Source organism: Pinus tabuliformis, chromosome 6 (assembly GCF_031772625.1).
Source record: "Pinus tabuliformis cultivar Carrire ecotype Pingquan chromosome 6, CPIR1, whole genome shotgun sequence".
NCBI classification, from domain to species: Eukaryota; Viridiplantae; Streptophyta; class Pinopsida; order Pinales; family Pinaceae; genus Pinus; species Pinus tabuliformis.
Window position 1 is genome coordinate 503,328,585 of NC_142292.1, and position 20,748 is coordinate 503,349,332.

General features: G+C 36.8%; 1 protein-coding gene across 3 annotated transcripts in view; it reads left to right on the plus strand.

Annotated features, from left to right (window-relative positions):
- The window catches only part of LOC149259522 (neurochondrin family protein), a 411,338-nt gene that overhangs the window by 119,757 nt on the left and 270,833 nt on the right, over window positions 1-20,748 (plus strand). For all 3 annotated transcript variants that reach the window (XR_016257650.1, XM_089418637.1, XM_089418634.1), the window contains exons 7-9: window positions 428-524; window positions 14,495-14,615; window positions 14,697-14,896. Coding sequence is in view for 2 of the 3 variants with exons in the window: in XM_089418637.1 (XP_089274763.1) it covers window positions 428-524; window positions 14,495-14,615; window positions 14,697-14,896 (418 nt within the window). In the remaining variant the exon portion in view is untranslated. The remainder of the gene's footprint in view (window positions 1-427; window positions 525-14,494; window positions 14,616-14,696; window positions 14,897-20,748) is intronic.

Below are 20,748 nucleotides of genomic sequence, written 5' to 3' on the forward strand. Positions count from 1 at the left end.
AATAGTTATTAGTGTTGAAAGTTTAACTGGAGTTAAAGCTTAAACATTTAGCATAGATACTGAACTGGAGATTGAGATCTGTCTGTTTGAACATGACAATTATCTCAGCAATGTTGTTACCTAAGAAGGCAATATCCGCTATGCAGATAAAGATAATGTGCTATGTTGTGTCTTTAACTCAGCTGAATGTTAGATGTTTGCGTTTGTTTGGCAATTGATTACTTCTACATTTTGCTTAGGAAGTTTCACCTGCTAGCCGGTGTTTGAATATTATAAATATTACATTTTCAGTTTAAAAAGCTAAATTAGTTATTTGGGTCTTATAATTTGGTGGTTGAAAACCTTTGATGGGAAAAGCTAGAAATTCCTTTTTGCGGCTTTGTAGATGCAGTGTAAATTTTTTTTTTTTTTTTTTGGGGATTTACAGGTTCCTATCCGAAATGCTTTGCAATCTAGTTCCAGAGATCCTTTGTGGCCTACATATGTTCGTATTGGCATTGGAACAATTTTACAAAATCGTGTAGGTAAGTTCTCGACCGAAGGTTCAACATTCATGTTTCTACTTTTATCACTCGATTACCATGTTTGTGAATTTCAGAATCAGTTACTATGCATAGGGATTCAATATACCATACTTTCTCATGGAGAGAGATTTTCTTCCCATTAACCTTCTTGACCCTATGGCCAAAATATTTTGACACAAGTGAAATTTTGGACAATTCTCTTTAATGAATGGAAATAATAGATTTTTGTTCTTGTAAATCATATGCAATCAATAACACATTTAAAATATTAGAGTCCTGTTACTGCTTCTTTAAGTAGGGTTGATGAAGATCCTTGTAACTTTGCTAAAACTGGCACACACAGGACAAGGGCCCACTGTCACTTCAGTCCAAGTCCCCACTCTTTAAGCCCAACTACCTTTAAAATAGATTATGGGAGGCTTCCCTTGATGACCTCAACCAACCAACAGAATACTAGTAGCTTTTATGGAGTCTAATGGCTGAAGTGAAGTTATATACTGCTTCCCTGCTGGCTTAATGTGTAAGATCTGTAGAAAAGTATACCACTAAGAAAAGACAGCGAAATATAACAAAATATATTGTATGAATAGTGAAAATGAGTGTGAAAAGAATGTGCTAACCAAATATCAAATTATTTCTATGATTAATACCTTGGTTATGGGTTCTGTGCAATTTATCTTGCTGTCCTGTCATTTCAGTCTGCAAAGTTTGCAGAAAGTTGTAGAAAACAATGAAGAAATCCCCTTTGAATACCACCCAAAAGTGCACAAACATTTCTAGATCCAAGATCTAGGGGTGTGGAGGCTATAAGATAGAATATGATGCACTTTGGACCACTTCTATGCCTTAAACCTACATCAAGCTGGAATTTCACCTGTTGAAGTTACAGGGTCAAAACCTAGAAAATTATTCCAGTGAAGTATGAATGTTTTAATGGCTGAGAATGATTACTTTTAGCTACAAGTTAAATATATGAACTTGCAAAATCAAATATGAAGTTAAAACATGGCGTGTTTAAGATACTTGACAAAAGTACCATGTGTAGTGAGAAATTTGCAGAAATGATGTGCTAGAGCTGGATTTTGCTGCAGATCTGCAGAAATAACTTAATACACCTGTGAAAAATGTGTAAAATATGCTAAAAAAGAATGTATTAATTTCTTGTCTTAGATTTAAACATAATTTCTCTTTTTCCCGAGGATTTATTAGTTATGTATGATAAAAATTTATGTAGAAAGCTAGCTAATAAAACAAAAAGGATTTTTTTTTTGGATTTTATAAATGAGGTAGTTGATGGAGTGAGGCTTACCTTGTCCTTTTACTTAACACTTTTCCAGGTTGCAATCATAACCTTCTCTTTGTCAACCTTTCCTTGAGGACTAGGATTGAATGAGGAGTCGGGGTAAGACTATCCCACTCAATCTAGTCTAGAATACTTGCAAGAAATCCAGTCCCACTAGAAGGATCTACTCAATTGAGATGCCACAACTGCTATATCAACAGTAACACCAATATCCCACACTCTCGTCGATGATACCCCCTTGAGGGTTTGTCCAACACTCGAATACGTTTTCTTGATGAAGGGCGAGGTGAAGGCTTTGGGCCTAGATATCCCCTTTCAGGTAACCCCCTGTTCCTCAATGGATCACTATAGTAACACTTTGGTAACTAAATAACACATGCAAATTACTCTCTAAAGTACAAATTAAAAGCGAAAGTTAAGAAGAAAAGGAATGGAATAATCATCACATTGTGCCTCTTGGCATGCCTCATCGCCTTTGCAACTTGTTTATAGTGATTTATGTGGTCCATTTTCTTCTCCTTCCTTCTCTGGGTTTAAGTACTTCTTGATTTAAAGGGGACCATTTCGTCCACCGGCTTGGCGTGATGTAATCATTGTAACCGACAGTCCCGTTGATCTATTATGGTCATTTGTTGGACATTAATAAAATTATCTTATCTTATCTAGACACACTTGGGTTTATTTCTTAAAACTTAAGAGCGAAGTTTTTGACTTGTTCTTGGCCTACAAGGCCCTTGTAGAAAATAATCTGGGCATCAACTACAAAGGTTAAGAAAATACAATGGAGGTGAATATGTCAACAATAGATTCACAACTCACTACACTGCACATGGCATTCAAATGCAACATACTGTTCCATATACACCACAACGAAATGGTGTTGCTAAAAGAAAGAATTGTACACTAAATGAAATGGGTAATTGTATGATTCAATCTACGGGATTAAGTCTTCATTATTGGGTGGAAGCAATCAACTGTGCAAATTACATAGCAAATCGCATTGCTGCAAAGGCTTTAACCAAAATAACACCGAAAGAAGCATGGAATAAAATTAAGCCAGATGTAAGCCTCTTTTGTATCATTGGTACTATAGCATGGCTTCACGTTCTTGATGTAAAAAAGGAGAGTATTACAACCTAAAAGTGAGAAGTTTATTTTTGTTGGATATTCTGAAGATATAAAAGGTTATAGATTTCTTCAACCTCACTCCAAAGAAATAATCACTAGAAGAGATGTTAAATTTGATGAAAATCTCTTTTCATGCGAGCCAAATTCAACATTTGTGCCCTTTTCGACCTGCGAGCCATCTTTGGCATCTGTGTCACCTTCTCTTCCTATTTTGGTTTCTTCTTCAAATGATGATATCGAGGATGAAAGTTCAACTTTGTCTGCCCATATTCCTCTAGATGAGTCCATTGAACTTGAACCTGCACTAGCACCACAACTTCCAAATGGGTTTGTTCAACATGGGAAGTAGTTTGTGACCTTGCTGATGATCCTACATAACAATGTCGTACTCACTCATAGTTCTATCAAGCCTCCTTTCTATTGTCTCAAATTTTAGAGACTCGTGATACCGAAAAGTTTGCAGAAGCTTCAGGCCATCCAAGTTGGAAAATAGCAATGAATGAAGAATATTGTTCTTTGATGGTGAACGATACTTGGTAACTTGTACCTCTTCCAAAAGATAGAAAACTTGTTAGATGTAAATGGGTATACAAAACTAAGTATGCATCAGATGGAAGTGTTGAAAGACATAAGGCCTGGTTAGTTGCTAAAGGATTCTCCCAAGTTGAAGAAATTGACTACAATGAAACCTTTGCCCTTGTTACCAAAATGAATTCCATCCATCTTGTTCTAGCCGTTATTGCCTCACATGGATGGGAGGTCCATCAGATGGATGTTAAATCTATCTTCTTGCATGGGGATCTACAAGAAGAAATCTACATGGAACAACGTCTTGGCTTTGTTCAGAATGGCTCCAACCTTGTTTGCCACCTTAAGAAATCTCCATATTGTCTTAAACAAGCTCCTCGAGCTTGGTATGCTAAAATGGATAACTTTCTTCTTGAGACCAATTTCTCTAGATGTCTTTTTGACCCCATTGTCTACACTAAGAAAGTAGGAAGCAATCTCATAATCCTTTTTTTTTGTTGATGACCTTATCCTCACTAGTAGTGACTCTAAATTTTTAACCCATGTGAATTCAAGCCTTAAAAGGAAGTTTGAAATGACAGACTTGGGATATTTGCTTTACTTGCTTGGCCTCCAAGGATTGCAAACCAAGGAAGGAATTTGTCTTTCCCAATCTAAGTATGCCTTTGACCTTCTTCACCACTTTCAAATGGAAGATTGTGAACTAGCCATTGTTACTTGCACTACACCCGAAGTTGATGCCACTTTGTATCGTCAGGTAGTTGGTAGCCTCTTGTATTTGACTTGTACGCGTCCTGATATTTCCTTTACAGTTGGTCTTGTTTCCCAATTTACGCAAACACCACATAAAAGTCATTAGAAAACAACAAAATTGATACTTTGATATATTTGGGATACAATTCAATTTGGGATTCCTTTGTTGGTTGGTTTAACTAATTCAGATTGGGCTGGTGACCCTGATGATTGGAAGTCTACTGCAGGCTATCTTTTCACTATTGGTTCCAAACTTGTCACTTGGGCTTGTAAAAAGCATCAGACTATTGCTCTTTCTTCAACAAAAGGAGAGTACTGAGCAACAGTTAATGCAAGTCAAGAAGTTTTGTGGCTTTGATAGATCCTTTCAGGGTTTGGATTCCAAAAGCAACATCTGACCACCCTTTGGTGCAACAATCAGCGTGCCATCAAGCTCGCCAAAGATCCAGTTCAACATCAACACAACAAACACATTGATCTAGATTCTACAAATACACTTCATCAGAAAACTCATTCATGATCGAGTTATTGAAGTGCACTTTTGCCCTACAGATGATCAAGTTGTAGACATTTTCACAAAGTCTCTTACAAAAGTGAAGTTTTCTAAACTTTGATCTATGTTAAGAGTTCAAGAATTTTTCATTAAGGGGGGATAGGTGCTAATGCCTCCTTCCTTCTATTTTGCCACCTTTGTAAATCCTTCAATCCTATTCCAAGTTGTTCTTAAGGGGGGATGTTAGGATATTTAGACACTTAGGAGTTAGTTAAGTTCAACTTGGTCTAATGTATCTCTTAGGCAAGAGTGTGTCTATTTAGTATGCAGTAGTTGCATTGTAGTCCGATGGTCACAATATGTTTTTAGACATAGAGTTATCTGACAACTCATATTCTCCTTGATACTAATGGCTATTGATCCATGGCTTAACGCCCGATTGGTCCATGATCTCTAATTAAAGGGCATGGAGGGTCATGGTTGATGGATTAACACCTGATTGGTCCATGATCTCTAATTAAAGGGCATGGAGGGTCATGGTTGTGTGAAAATTCGGTGATCCCGAATCCTACTGCAGTAACTAATAATATTTCTTCTATTTGTTAAATTACTTAAACAAATTATTTCAAGTTTTTTACGACAAATATCAAAATCTAAGTTGCACGAAACGGGGAAACGGTACGAGTTTCCGAAATGGGCACGGGTACGAAATGTGACCCCCCCCCAAATTTTGGAAACGGGGAAACACAATATATATATTAGGACATTTAAGAAATATGTGCAATCATAAAGCATATATGATACATTCTAATTTATTACATTATGATTAAATTGTCAATGCATAAACTATAAGTCTCTAAATTTACATCACATTTACTCATGAATGATCACATAATGAAAATAGCAATATCCAAAATCAGCCAAGAGAAATTTCTAATTTCTTGTTTCGTGCTTGATTGGGAGTCTCCTCCTACATACTCGAACGACCTTAGTGCTCTTGATTAAATACAAGTTCCATACCCTAGTATCCTACGTGCTCTTGATTATTGGGAGCCTCCCCTGCATAGAGGGCTTGGTTCTCTTGATTAAATACAAGTTCCATACCCTAGTACATGACAAAATCCAATGGAAACATTGCAATTCCCCCAATCCTGAAATCTTGAAAAACAGATAAGTCTGCTGGATTTTGAGTGAGATCTAAAATTCTACTTTCTCCATATGAAATCCAATGAGGGCGAAACCACTCTCAAACATTCTGAGTCATTTCATGGTAATGTTAAAAATTTAAGTAAAAGTGACATTACCATGAACTGCATATCAACACTAGGGCCATAAGCTTGAACATTAGGCTGCCCCACTAAAAAAAATCCTCTTTTTTATAACTTGAGAGGCATCCAGAAGATATTTTAGTCACCTAAAAAAAAATTAGAAGCGAAAAAATAAAAAGAAAAAATACAAGAAAAAGTCAATTTAGAAGAGGAAACTCCGTCGTACGACCTGGAAACCCGTTTCCAGTCTTACTAGCCACGTTTCCTCCTCGAGAAACGGGCCATTACTGCCGGAAACACGTTTCCCGGCCATATGGTATGAGTTTCCTTGTGTTCGTTTCGTTTCCGGCCGGAAATGGACCCTTCTCCAGCGTTTCCTGCAACTTAGATCAAAATACATACACTTTAGCCTTCAAAAATAAAATTCCGTGGAAAATAAATACAAGGAAAATACTAGCACATATAACCACAGTGATAGTTATTTTTGAACAATTGTCCTTGGAAAAACCCAATGTGGAAAAACCAGTGCAACAAATGAGGGTTTCTTTTATTAATCTTCAACAATAATTTTTGTATAGGACAAAATAGAGGAAGAGTGACTGAGAGAAATTTACTGGTGACTTTCTCACACTTGACAACGATTTTCTGACCCCGAAGAGTGTGAAAATTCCTATATCTAACAATCTTTGGAATCCTACTCCAACCAGCTGAATCTACTTCACCTAGATCGTAAATTACATTACAAGCTTATTTCAAATTTCTTCTTGAAATATTGAAGTAAATTACTGAAGCAACCTACACCAAATTAAATATGATTCTGAAACATAGAAACTGAGCAAGGAAATACAAACACATAGGACACCATTATTTTTGGGCAATTGTCCCTGGAAAAACCCAATGCGGGAAAACCGATGCAATAGTTCTAAGGGTTTATAATTATTAAGCAGTAGCAAAATCTGAATACATTGCTGAATACCTCACAGGGTTATTTAGTTACAGAGAGAGAAATACTGGTAGAAGCTTTGTGAGATTACCTCACACAATCACTGAGAAAAAGCCCTGACTGATCTAACTGCTGGATGAGGTGCCCTGGTAGGCTTTGCGCTATCTTTGCGCTGCCTCCACGCTGCCTCTACGTTGTCCTAGCATCAACCCTCTTAGGCACAACGTCATCCAATTGGGGAATTGATCAGTAGCCCAGAGTCACTACTCCCAGCCTCCCAGTCTCACACCCCGACTTCCGACTGTTGAAACTGACCCTCTGCTCTGATTTTCGACTTTCTCTCTCTCCCTCTGCGCTGCCTCTGCATGGCCCTGTTGGCCCAGCGTCAGCCTCTGCGTGAGAGTTGCTGGATCACTCTTTGCCTCTCTCTGCTGATGATTCTCTGGCTGAGAATCTCTCTCTCCGGAAGCTGCTATCCCTGCCCCTCAACTGCAAGAAATCTCCTCAATCGAATTTTCCTCCTGAGAACTTCTCACTTCAGAAAATTGATTTCTTGATCTCTCTTGGTGTATTTTCCAAATGACCCTCAAGCCCCTTCTTATATCTTTCCGTTGGACAACCAACAACCTAGATTAACTCCTAATCAAATGCTCAGATCGTTTTGACTTGATCTCCGTCTTTATCTAGAGGATTCACTCACAATTAGATTAATACCCATTAATATTTTAATTTTCCTAAGTCTCATTAAAAATATTAATTATTTTAATATAATCGTCTTTGGTTGGAATTTCCAAAAACCGTTTCTGGGTTCTTTGGAATGCATGTGCCCAAGCCTCCCTGCAAAATTTGAGGCTTAGAGCACATTTGGTGCTACCCCAAATCAACACAGAGGACTTCCTGCCTCTTTCACTGGCCCTTCTACGTCACTCTTTGCACAGTCACTGTGTGGGCCCTGCATCAACCCTTTTGCTGCGCTGACCTATGTCCCTCCTCTAGATTTGTCCCGCACTCTCCGACTACGTTGATGCCCTCTCTCTCCCACTTGCAACTCACTCTCTAATTCTATTTTCTCTTGCTGGACTTCAGCCACTGAGAAAATCAATCTGCTTGAGCAACTCAGTATCTGTTGTGGTGTGTCCTCCATCTACCCATCGACTTCTTATAATCTTCTGTTGGATTACCAATGGCCAAGATTAAAACATAATCGATGACTAAGATTAACTAGAAGTCAATCCATGTTTTCTTCTAGAAGATTCTCACCATGACTTAATTAATACCCTTTAATTAACCAGATTTCCTAAGTTTAGACTTAGGGAACCATTTAAAAAAGTTAATTATTTTAATTAAGTCGTCTCTAGGTGGAATTTCCAGAAACGATTGCTTGGTTTTGGAGAATACATGTATTCTAGCCCCTCCACAAAATTTCCTAGCTAGAACACATCTGATGCTACAAAAATCAACACTCCCTCTTAGCGAGGAAGTGTTCTAGTGCTGTGACTTACTGAAGCAACACTTTGTCTCTTGCTTTACCTCCTGTTACGGTGCTAATGTTTGGCTGCTTTGCCCATCACTATTGCGCAACTCTGATATGAGCTGCATCTGTGCTGCTGTTGACCTTGCTGAATTGCTATCAACTACTACCTCTGCACTGCAACTCCCTCTCATCTGCTACTGCTGCAACTGAGAATCCATCTGCTACTAAATCGAGTTCTTCACCATACCCATCTGTTCCCTGAACTGGATGAACTTAGCTCTCCCTAGAGCTTTCGTGAGTATGTTTGCCACCTGATCTCCTGTGGGGACATACTGTAGTTGGATTGCCCCACGTTGAACATAATCCTTGACAAAATGACATCTAATATCAATTTGCTTCGACCTATCATGAAATACTGGATTCTTAGAGCATTTTATGCAACTCTGGATATCACAGTAAACACTCGTCGCTCCCATTTTCGCCCTGAACAAACTCACCAGCAATTTCCTAAGCCATATGGGTTTGCACATAGCTATGATCGCTGCCATATATTCTGCTTTTGCTAAGCTCAGTGCTATTGACTTTTGCCTCCTGCTGCACCAAGAGATCATCCCTGATCCAACACTGAAGCAGTACCCAGAGGTACTTTTCCTGTCCACTGAACTACCTGCCCAATCTGCATCTATGAATCCGCTCAATGAAACATAAAAACTGATAGCTTGTTGGCTTGAATGTAAAAATACATAGGAGATATTTGTAATAATAATTTATTATATATAAAAATGTACAAGTGATGAATGTTACAATGAGGACTTGCATATATATACCTAAGCAGGTGTCCTTTCGTGATTGGGCATGTCTTTTTAGACATGCCTTTTCACTTAACTTAATGACTATTTAACCTAATCAATATTTGATTATTTAATATTTACATTCATTTTATTTATTTACTTGTTATGAATTATATTCATAACATAGCCCCTTCCTTCAGAAGCTTTGTCCTCAAAGCTTATTGTCGGCAGTTTCCTTCAATTCTCATTTGTCATCTCGGCATAAGTAACCTGACGCCATTGGCACCTCTTCCTGTATAATTCGCTTTGGTAATACTGTCTTGAATCTAAGGTTATCGATTTTTTTTAATAACTCTAATTTTTTTTAATAACTTTAATATTTTTTTTTATAACTTTAATTTTTTAATTTTTAATTAATTAATTTATTTTAATTTTAAACTCTATTTTTTTTAATAACTCTATTTTTTTTAATACAATTTTATTTTATATATATATTTTTAATAATAATATTTTTATTTATTTATTTTTTTAATATATATAAAACGATATGGTCATATTTTATTTTTGTTAAGCTTGGTAGGACTCATTTTCGATTTTACATGTCCATTATTCACCCTGCAACGGGGGGAGGGTAGTACAAGATTCGGTGAGACTTCATTCCATAGCCATCACCACTTGAGCTATCTCAGGCGGACACAATATAATCATATATTATAACTATATAAATTAAGATTAAATTTGAATTCAATGCTCCTGAAATCCTATCCAAAACGCTGCGCGGAGACTTGTCGTTTGGGAGCATGTTGATTGACCACGTTATGAATCAAGCCAATTGGTGGTTCGTTATAATTTCTAACATTTAATTTCAATGTGGAGGATATCGTGACTGTGATCGCGTGGAACAGAATTCCAACGCTGGGGAGCAACAACGCGGAAAACAAATTTTTTAGTAGGCTGAACGCGATGGATGGAAAGAAGGAAGGTGTCCCGATGGTAAGATGTCTTCGTATATACCATGTGTTCGTCTGCATGCGTGCCCGAATGATGACACAACCTATCCAGAAGTTCCAGATATGACAGTTGGATGACATTTTTTTATCTTGCGAATGCCTGTTGCAAATTTTACGCAACGGATTTTTATAGATGGATGTACTAGTGAACAGCGCGAGGAGTAGTGGAGGCGGCTTACACAACAGTTTATGTTGTGGTTGAATTCAGTGATGCCAATCTCCCCTATTCGTCGGGCGAATGTTGGATTCCCTATGCCTGGAGAGCCAAAAAAAGAATGAAGCATCGAAAAAGAAATATAAAGATCTCCAAGATCAGTTTCATGAAAAATCAATAGAAAGCAACGAAGAAATTTGGCATCTAAGGAACCGCAATGAGAAACCTCTTGCAGAAATCAAAAAGTGTAAAAGTAAGAAGCACAAGTTAGAACAAGAAAAAGAAAGTTGTGATAAAAAATTCAACAAAAGTCTATCAAAGAAAGAAAAGGAAAATTTATGCTTAAAAGACCTTAACACAAATTTATTAGAACAAATCAAGTGTTTAAAAGACGAGAAGCTTGAAGGCCAAAATAAAGTTCACTTAGAAAATGAGGAATGCTTACGTCTCAAAAATCATAACCAAAATCTGCTCAATCAAATTAAAAAACTTAAGGACGATAATAAATCATTGACGAATAGGTTCGAAGAAATTGTCGCAAAAGAAGCACCGAAATCTCTAGATGTAGTAGTCCAAGTTGGGGAAGAATAAACAAACATCGATTCCACTAATCTCGCAGTTCAGGCAAATCCAAATCCTACTGAAGTAAAGACATACTCAGAGGTTGCCGTTCAAACTACAAACATTCCAAGTGGTGATTTAGTCGCCAACTCAACAACAACAACGCTTGAAGAAAATAAGGAATCAACCACTAACATGATAAGGGGAAGTCCAACCAAAGGAACTATGTATCGACATCCGAATCACAAGAGCAAACTTTCCCATCAATCTACGTACCAGTATCACTCAGAAAATAAACGACAAGTTTATGTTTCCAAGAACACTGAAGTTTGCAGAATCCAGCCCCACGATAACGATTCATCACAAAATTTGATTACAGAGAAGATCAATCTAGGATGGTTTGATCTGTTCTTAGTGCGGCAATTTTATATATCACTCCAAGGATCATATAAACTTGTATCGATGACCGTCTCGAGAAGAGAAGACATTCACAGCAGATAAGAGTTCAAGTCCTTTCATCAACAGGCTTTGAGGACAAAGCTTTTTTAAGGGGAAGGCAATGTTATGAACATAAATTATGTAAAAATAGATAATAAATAATAATCATAATAATATAAATATAATAATAAATAATAAGTAAATTAAATAATGGTTAGTTAGTTAATAATGAAAAGGCATGTCCTAGAGACATCCCTGTTCGTGAAAGGGTACTTACCTGTCTATATATAGAGGGTCCTCATTCTCATTTGTAATCATTCTACATCAATTCTTAATACAATATAGATTTTACAATTACTATCCTATGATGGATGTCTTTGTCTACGAAGTATTTTAATATTTCCGCTGCATATACGACTTTTGATCGTTACAGTAGAGCAGTGCAATGATTGCGCAGAGGCAGTTTGGGGCCAGCCATTCAGTGATTGGATCAGTGTCGAATCGCCAGTGATAGTGTGAGGTATTTCTCACTAATTTCTCTACCAGTCAGATTCTCTGTATCAGATAGCCAGTAAGGCATCCAAAGATTGTATTCAGAAACTACTGCATAATAATTAAAACCCTCAGCTGCTGCACCGGTTTTCCCACATTGGGTTTTTCCAAGGACATTATCCAAAAACAATGGTGTCAATTGTGTGTGTGCTATTTCCTTCTTGCTCAGTACCTGTTTCCGCAGTATTTTATGTTGTGAAGGCTGCAGTAGATTTTATTTCGATGTTTACTGTGTAACACTAGAAATTTAATCAGTTATTGCAGTAGGATTCGGGATCACCGAATTTTCACACGGTCATGTCTTTTGAGACATGCCTCCTTAGTACACTAATCATTGTTTAACTATCAATCATTAATTATTTACATTCATAACACAGCCATATATTTTTCTTTTATTTATAGTGTTGGACATACCCATTTGGCCTATCTTCACTTGATACATATTACTAATTGTCTTGGTTACTTCACTCACATAAATCTGGAAATTGCTCTGATTAAATCACCTTGCCTTACTTTGAATACTTAAAGGTTAATGGTGGTATATTCAGTAACTAATATAGGAGGCTCTGGACTTGATCACATCTCGCTGTACGATTTGTTGAATTACTAGTGAAGCCCCCCTTTTGTTGGATCTCATCCTTCACTAAAATGAGGGAAATGAATACCGAGGCGACAGTGGTAAACCATAATACTTCCATGCTGCACTTGTCTTATCCCTTGTGAAAGGCTTTGCACTGAGGTGCTAGATTTTGTGATAATAAAAGACACAAGAAAACCACCACAAATATGAACAGAGAATACTGGAGTGCAGTGCTCAGATATCAATTGATATAGTCCAGTGTAATATGGACATCGAGGGTGCAGTCTTGAAGCATAGCATCCAGCATTGGAGAGTGCACGCCAACAGCTCAAAGGATGGCAACACACAGCTTGAGAATTGTTAACTGCCAGCAATGAAGACAAACCTTGAAACCACCATTCTGTTGTAACTATTAATGGCTCTCCATCAGTAGGTTGCAAAATAATTTTTGTTTCTTTGTTTCAAAGGTATCTGGTCAGACTTGATCTCTCTCTTGTAATTGTATAAATATTATATGATAAAAAATATCAAGTGTATACTTTTCCTGTAGTTAGTGAATTTCTGAGCATTTATCGGACTGGTCTCTTGCACTCCACCTTCAATCAGTAGTCTCCAATGTACTGTGCCACCTTGCCCATATCAAGATGAAGCTAGATGATGGATGCAATAGTTGGGACTCGACAAGGACTGAAACTGAACATAGGAACTTGCATAGGAAAATGAACTGATTTTGTATTAGGCGACCAAGGTTTTATGTACAAGGAGAATAAACATTTTGTTATAGAGAAAGGACTATTCAGGGCTGACTGCCATGTTCTCAATTTGAGAGGGACTCTTGTGACATCCCTCATGGTTTTAGTGATGGTTACAAGTCAGTAATGCAGCTGATTGTGACTCACCTTAACTTGAAATAACCTTGAAGTGAGTATATGGACCATGAGGCTCAGATATAATTGGTACAGCACAAATGGGGCAATAAGGAGGATAAAATAGTAGGGGTTCTTTAAATACTAAATATAGAAACTAGACACAGGAACTGCTTGGAGAAAGGAAGTGAACTTACATTAGGAGATTAAAGTTGTATGCAAGCAGAATAAATGTGCATTTATAGAGAAGGGACTGTTCAAGACTGAATGCCATCTTATAAAATTGAAATTTTGATATTGTGATTCCTCAATATTCTTTGATGGGTACAAGTTAGTTACACAGGTGATTGTAACTGAGCTTAACAGTAAGTGTTACGAGAAATGTATAACATCAAATACAAGACTAATATGAAGTACAAGAATAACATTTGGTACAACGTCACTGTATTCATGATGAGCATTGATGACATAACATGAAATGTGTATATGCTCTTACACCAATGTAATGAACATAATTGGTATCTGTTCTGATACCAATTTAACGAACATAATTCGTATACTAGTTAAGTAATCCAAAATAAATGGAATATAAAGACATCCATGATAGGATAATATATATGTGTGTGTGTGTGTGTTTGAATACAAGTGATATGAGATATGATTGTTACAAATGAGGGCCCGCTTATATACTTAGGCAGGTGCCCTTTCATGAACGGTCATGTCTTTTTAGACATGCCTCCCCAGTACACTAATAATTGTTTAACTATTAATCATTAATTATTTACATTCATAACATTGTTTTCCAATATTATTATGCTTTAAAGTTGAGTATAAAGCAATGGTTGATCTAGTCAGTATCTAGATTTTTGTATTAGGGAAGTGCCTTAACCTGCTTGGTATATTGTTTGTAGGAGGATACTTCGTTTTCTTTTCAATATCGTAGGAGAAAAATGTAAATTGTATTTATTCAGTAGCATCTATTGCCTATTGCTTTAGTTTTGAATGTATAATCTTCTTCATACAAAATAGATTGAAAGATGGTTTGCAGAAAAGAAATTTTGAATATATGATTGATATCCTTTCTTCAGACAGAAAATAGTTATTTCTCCCTCTGATTTAATGTCGTAGTTGCCGATAAAAAGCATCTGGCACTTTCTCTCGCGAAATCGATGATGGAGATGTTTGGAGAGGACTGGTTGATAGGTCCAATGAACTTACCTGGAGATGAAAATACAGTTCCTTTGGACAGGTACTTGTTCAATCTGCTATAGTTTGCATAACTGTCAAATGAAAGTACATCTGATGTTTTAAGAAATTCTTTTTCTTGCAGGTGTTTTCTGCTTGTGTTGGAAATATCGAAGGTCGAAATTGCTGTTTTATTAAATGAGCTTGCTCATTTCAAATTTGATTCTAGCAGTGGTGTATCTTCTAACCTGGAAGATGCTACCATAAGACAGCGAGACCTTGCTAATATGTATACATTGATGGAGAATATAATAAAGTTGTTATCAAATGCTTGTGACAAGCAAGGTAATTTGTCCTCTCATCCCAAAACTGGTACACTTACAATTCATTCGTTTCTGATTACAGAAGTGTTACATTGAATGTTGTAGTTTTAAATTCAAACAAGCCCTGTTTATAATCTTTTCTCATTATCTTTGAGTTGTTTAAGACTTGCGTCATAGAGGATGGTCTTGTAAAGGGTGCATCTATACACACACACACATTAGGGTGCTTATGCAAGCCATTGCTAATAAAGTTTGCATTGGCAAAAAATTACCTGGGGTTTGGACATTGGAAACTTAGGAAAAAAACTGACAAATCATGGCAAACATTAACAGATACAAAACAAAATCATCTGTTTGAAAATGTAAACCAACAACAACATCAAATAGACACATTGACACATAATCAGGAAAAAAACAACTGATATATATGATGTATTGGATGTCGAATGTTGCAGCAAAGTCGATACTGAACCCAGATAGCTGTCAAATGAAGCACTGAAAATTAGACTACTAGTACAAAAATGACATCTTATATATCTATATCTATATCTATGTATTTCAACATCGTGAGTCCAGAACACTATGTGGTGGCTGTCCATTACCATCTTTACATAGCCACATAATTAGTTGCATTATCTATTATTATTTGCACTACATGTACACCAATCTCTTGGATAGACCTATCCAACAATTCACACGAAATGCTGCATCTTTAACATACGTCGATGGACAGATTTATCTTTGGAACAATGTACGAGGAGGTGGGAGCTACACTTCCCATTTGTCCAACCATTGAATAATAGTGTACATCTAGTGGCCTTCCATGACTTCTTTAGGTCATTCAATCCAATATTGATATCATACTTTTCCATTTGAGAATTGGCCCTGTTGCACTCAAATTGCCAAAGTTCTAGGGAAGCGGAAGTACCAATTTTTTCAATAAAGATCGGATCACGTATCAACAGTCAATGTGTCATGGTTATCCCATTATGTAAATTATGTAATGTAAATGATCTTAGTAAAACCTTGTGTCTATGTAACAAACTAGGTAAGCCTATAATTTTGTTGACGAATTCCATCCTAAGAGGTTTTTAACCTCGCTGATTATTTGTGTTTTTAGACATGGCTAATCAGGAGAGTTTTTTTCCTCCAGCTTAAACCCCAAAGTTAGGGTGAAATTTATTGTCAAATTATTAGGTGAGTCCTAGTGTTTTTAGTCGAGTTTGATGTAATAGTGGTTTGGGAATAATTTAAGTTAGTTGGCTTAATTATTTTATGACATATCACTTGGTTAACTAGATCATATTGTGTTGTAGATGGGTTGTGTGTCTTGAGGGTCTAAGCCAAACGTGTATTTCCTCTTTGAGTCTTGTAAATGAAAAATCTTATGTATTAGAGGGTTGGAAAAATAATTAAATCCCCTCCTGTGTAAATTAATTAATTTTTCTGGCAAAATAAATTAAATCCTAAGCCAGAAAATTAATTAATTAGAGTAAAATTTAAATTTTTTTAGGAAAATAAATTCCCCAAATGGAAAAATTTGTGGGTCTTAAAAGAGTCAATTTGTAAAGGTCTTCCACCAAGGGAACATTGTATATTTCAAGAAAATTTGGACCCTTGGAGCTTGGTGGTTAAGTCAAAGTCAATTTTTTGAGAAATTAGCTCAAAATAATTAATTTTGAGCTAAATAAAATGGTAAATTCGAAAATTCCTCAAAAAATGAAAAATCAAGGGCCAAGATTAAAATATTTTGAAGTGTTTATCAACGGCTAAGATTATTTTGACAAGGATCGAAAGAATTACCCATTATTTTTCCTTTGGGAGGATTTATCTATAAATTAGAGAGTCGTTTGAGTCTCTAGCACCTTAATTCTTTCTCGAATATTGCTGCTAAAGCATTTTTTGTAAACTATTGTTCCACTGGGAACTATTTTTTCTGCTATAATAATAGACTTTGGGGTGCAACTTGAGGTGTTCTTGTTCGTTGATCTATGGTATGTATCGACTACGGGCTTCCTATGTTGTGATGTATGTGATTATTTTGAGATAATACATAGTGTTTACAGGTACTCAATACTTGGTCTCCAAGTTCACCCACTGTGGGCAAGGATCATTTTGGTTGGATCCTTAGTTTTTATATGGTGGATTAAATCTTCGCTGAGGCTATAGTGAGCATAAATTTTCTGAAGCATTTCTAGTCATCCTTCAAAGGAAAAAACTCCATAAAAAATAATTTCTCTAAAATTTCAAAATTTCAAAACCCTTATATATTTGTAAATCTTGTAAATAAATTTCTAGATCTAATTTGTAAATTATTTTTTCTAACTTGGGTTTTGGGGTTTTAAGTATTTTTGTATATATTTGGGGTTTGGGTGTTTTTATTTTTATTTTTGCAGGTTGGATCAAGGGATCAAGTGAAGGAAGAGCTAGATCTAGGCCCTTGAGGGTAAGATCTAGCCTCCTAAAGATTTTGCAGAGCTACCCACTGCAATTTTTTCAGCAAAATTCAGATCTAAGGAAGATTTTTTTTCAAGACAAGGGTTTCACTTTTCCAATCCTCCCAGACCTAGATCCAGCTCCTATAGGCCCAACGTACTCCCTCCTTGGCCTGCGTTAGCCCCAGAGGCCTTGCGTCATCTTTTTTTGCCCCTTTTAGGACAGGCCGTGTCGTCGTAGCCCCTAGAGGCCTCGACTTCCCTTTCCTATCCCAACGCTGGGGGTTTAGGGCCTCAAAGGGCCTAGTCGTGAGCCCTAGGCCATACGGTAGCCCTCCTCTTGCCCAAACGACTACCCTTTAGGCAAACCGTCTTCTTTTTGGCCTTGATTTGCTTCCTAAACCCCAACATCAAGCCTTTCCGGGCTTTCCTCTTCCAGCGTTCCATTTTTCCAGCCTCCTCTTGCCTTTTCTGCCCCCGATCTATCATCTAGGCCCCTTTGTCACCCAACCTTGGGCTTCCTTGACCTAGCGTTGGTTTTTCTTGGCCATTTTCTGCCCCAGTTTGCCCTAAACCTTAGATTTGAAGTTTTGGACTGAATACTTGGTGGTTTTGTAGGTTTTGAAGCTCAAAAATTCTATTTTTCAGGTGGCAACTTGATCCCAAAGTTTCAACAAATTTTGACCAAGGAATCTTCAAGGCCTTGGGCCTAGGGTTTGACCTATAAACTCTAGTTTATCTCTGTTTTATTACAACAATTAAATCAGTAAGAATTTAGCCCTAAAATCACATGCTACATGGTCAAAATTGTTTAAACTTACAAATTTTTCATTTTTTTTTAATGAATTTTGGCCACTTGGGCACTCTAGATCTAGCCTAGATTTAACTCTTAAGCTTGTTATAATTTACTCCATAACTGAAAAATTCAGATTTGTAAATTTCTGAAGCATACACTTTATAATAGGTGTCACAAATTTTGAATTTTCAGTTTCCAGCAAAATTTTACTATTTTTGGGCATTATCTTTAGTATCGCTAGCTCGCTGATCCGTCATTTGTTCACTGCTGTAATAAACATATCAGTTCTGAAATTTGCTGAGTCATACTCTCGAAAAACCCTAAAAATTGATTTTTTCAAGTATCAGGGCATTTTTGCTATTTTTGGGCAGACTGGTCATTTATTCTTGACATCATTAGCTTGTTGATCTGTGGTTATTCACTGCTATAAGTAATATTTCAGATCTGAAAATTTACTGAAGAATACATCTTAAGAAGGCTAACATATCTGATTTTTCAGTTAATCAAGTTACTTGGCAATTGGGCATATTTTGGCAAGCATAGGCATTGTTGGATTGACATTTACTTATCGTTGTCATAACTTATTTACTGCTGTCATAAATTGTTTATCCCTCTCGTAAAAGTCACTTGCTGCTCATAAAAAGATCATAGGAACATAAAAGTGCCTAAGTATCTTCATAACCTTATGTTTGGTTACTTGTTCCTAGCATTTATATTGTGAAAGTGGCTAATATTGTTTGTCTTTTGTGAGTTTATATGTTATAAGAATTCATGCTTCACATCTAACAAGCTCACTCACTATAAGCACTTAAATCATAAGTCAAACCTGGTGATAAATCTCTTGGGAATATTGGCATCTTGTGAATCTAGTTTCATATCTTTTGGGCATTGAGTAATAAGATCACGTGTAATCTTGTTTTACATCTTTGATAACTGTGATTGACATCTTGATTGATAAGTGGATAAGTTGGTTTAATTGGTTAAACATCTTGTGGAAATTTCTTGAAGATTGCACTTGTATCTTTCAACATCTATCTTGTTTAAGATTGTATCTTAATATTGTTAAGTACTCTTTCTTTAAGACAAATTCACAATAAGTACTTAAGTAACATAAACAATCTTAACCCAAGATAATCGCATTGTTAAATCTCTTGCACAAACATCCTAGATCTAGCTTGCATTGATAATTTACCTCCTAGCATAAGCTAGGTTGATAGACATATAGTGCACCCCTTCTCATCTAGCTTGAGAGGCCTCAACAACTCTTTGGTGGTTAACACGATGACTTTGCAGTGGTCAAAGCCATAGTCTCTACAACGCCAGAGACATTAGGTGATAGGAGCACAATAGAAGGTATTGTTAATCAGGCCCTAGCTTGCTTCCTGTTGGCCTCCTTCCCACAACCTACCTTGGAGCCCAACTTCAAAATAGTTAAGGGAAGGTTACACTTAGACCAGATATATAATTAAAATTAACCAAGATCACTGCATCTCACATTGGTCCTAGGATTTGCATATCATATAGGTTAGTCAATCATCTCAAAGCAGCGGGTGTTCATCTGGTCATTTGGTTCCAATTTACTATAAGTAAGAATTTGTGACTCCATTAAGGCACTGGTCTCATACTTCAAAATCTAATCTAACTTATAATCTTGCTTAAATTTAACAAAGTGGTTAGGCCACTCATCCGTGTCTCCCAAACAAGTTGGTTTCCAACTTGTTTTTCTTCACCTCATTTCATAGGGACTACCCCCCATAGTCTGCTTGTGGGAGACAACTAGAAAGGAGTGGGCGGGGATCAGAGTGACAACCCCCATCCTTAGCGTTGTTGCGGTGCTTGTACAATCTGGGCGACAACATTTTTTGGTGCCATTGTCGGGGACCAATTTATTGGACCTTGGCTTTAGGACAATTTCTCATAATCTTCTAATCATACTCCATATTTCCATTCATTTTCCCATCAGCGCCACATCTTTTGGCACCTTTCTCTCATCATTCTTCATCTTCTCATCACCTTATTGTTTTTCCTTTCACCGATCCTCTCATCTTGTTCATTCTCACATTTAGCACCTGGACATTTAGGTTGGTTTCTTGTTTGGGTGGTAACTCCACTTATTCATCCATTCACTAGAACATACTCTAGAAGGAATCCTGGTAGCCTGGTTAACCTCGCTCCTGATCCTGAAAAGGTTCTAAGAGCTCAGTTAAACAAGTTACATTCTAGAGATCGTTTAAATTTTCTCGGACATGAAGCTCTCCTTGACCTCCATCTGCTTTTCATCAATCCTCCAAATCAAGATATCATGGGTGACTTCTATGGGCCTTGCAACTTCACCAACATCCAGGGGTATCCACATGATCTACCAAATGAGTCAACTATGAACAGATTGCCAATCTTTGAAGGAAATAATGTTGTCAACGTTGAAGAACATATAAAGAAGTTCACTGTGTTCCTCCAGAGATATGCTCATTCTACGGACTATAATCATGAAGATGTCAGGATGAAATTATTTGTCTTATCATTGGAAGGTAATGTACTTGACTGGTTTCACGACAAGGCCGATAATTCCTTTGACTCTCTGAACCCTCCTCAACGCATTTAGAGACAAATATGGGGATAGGAGGGAAGGAAAATACTTGGTAA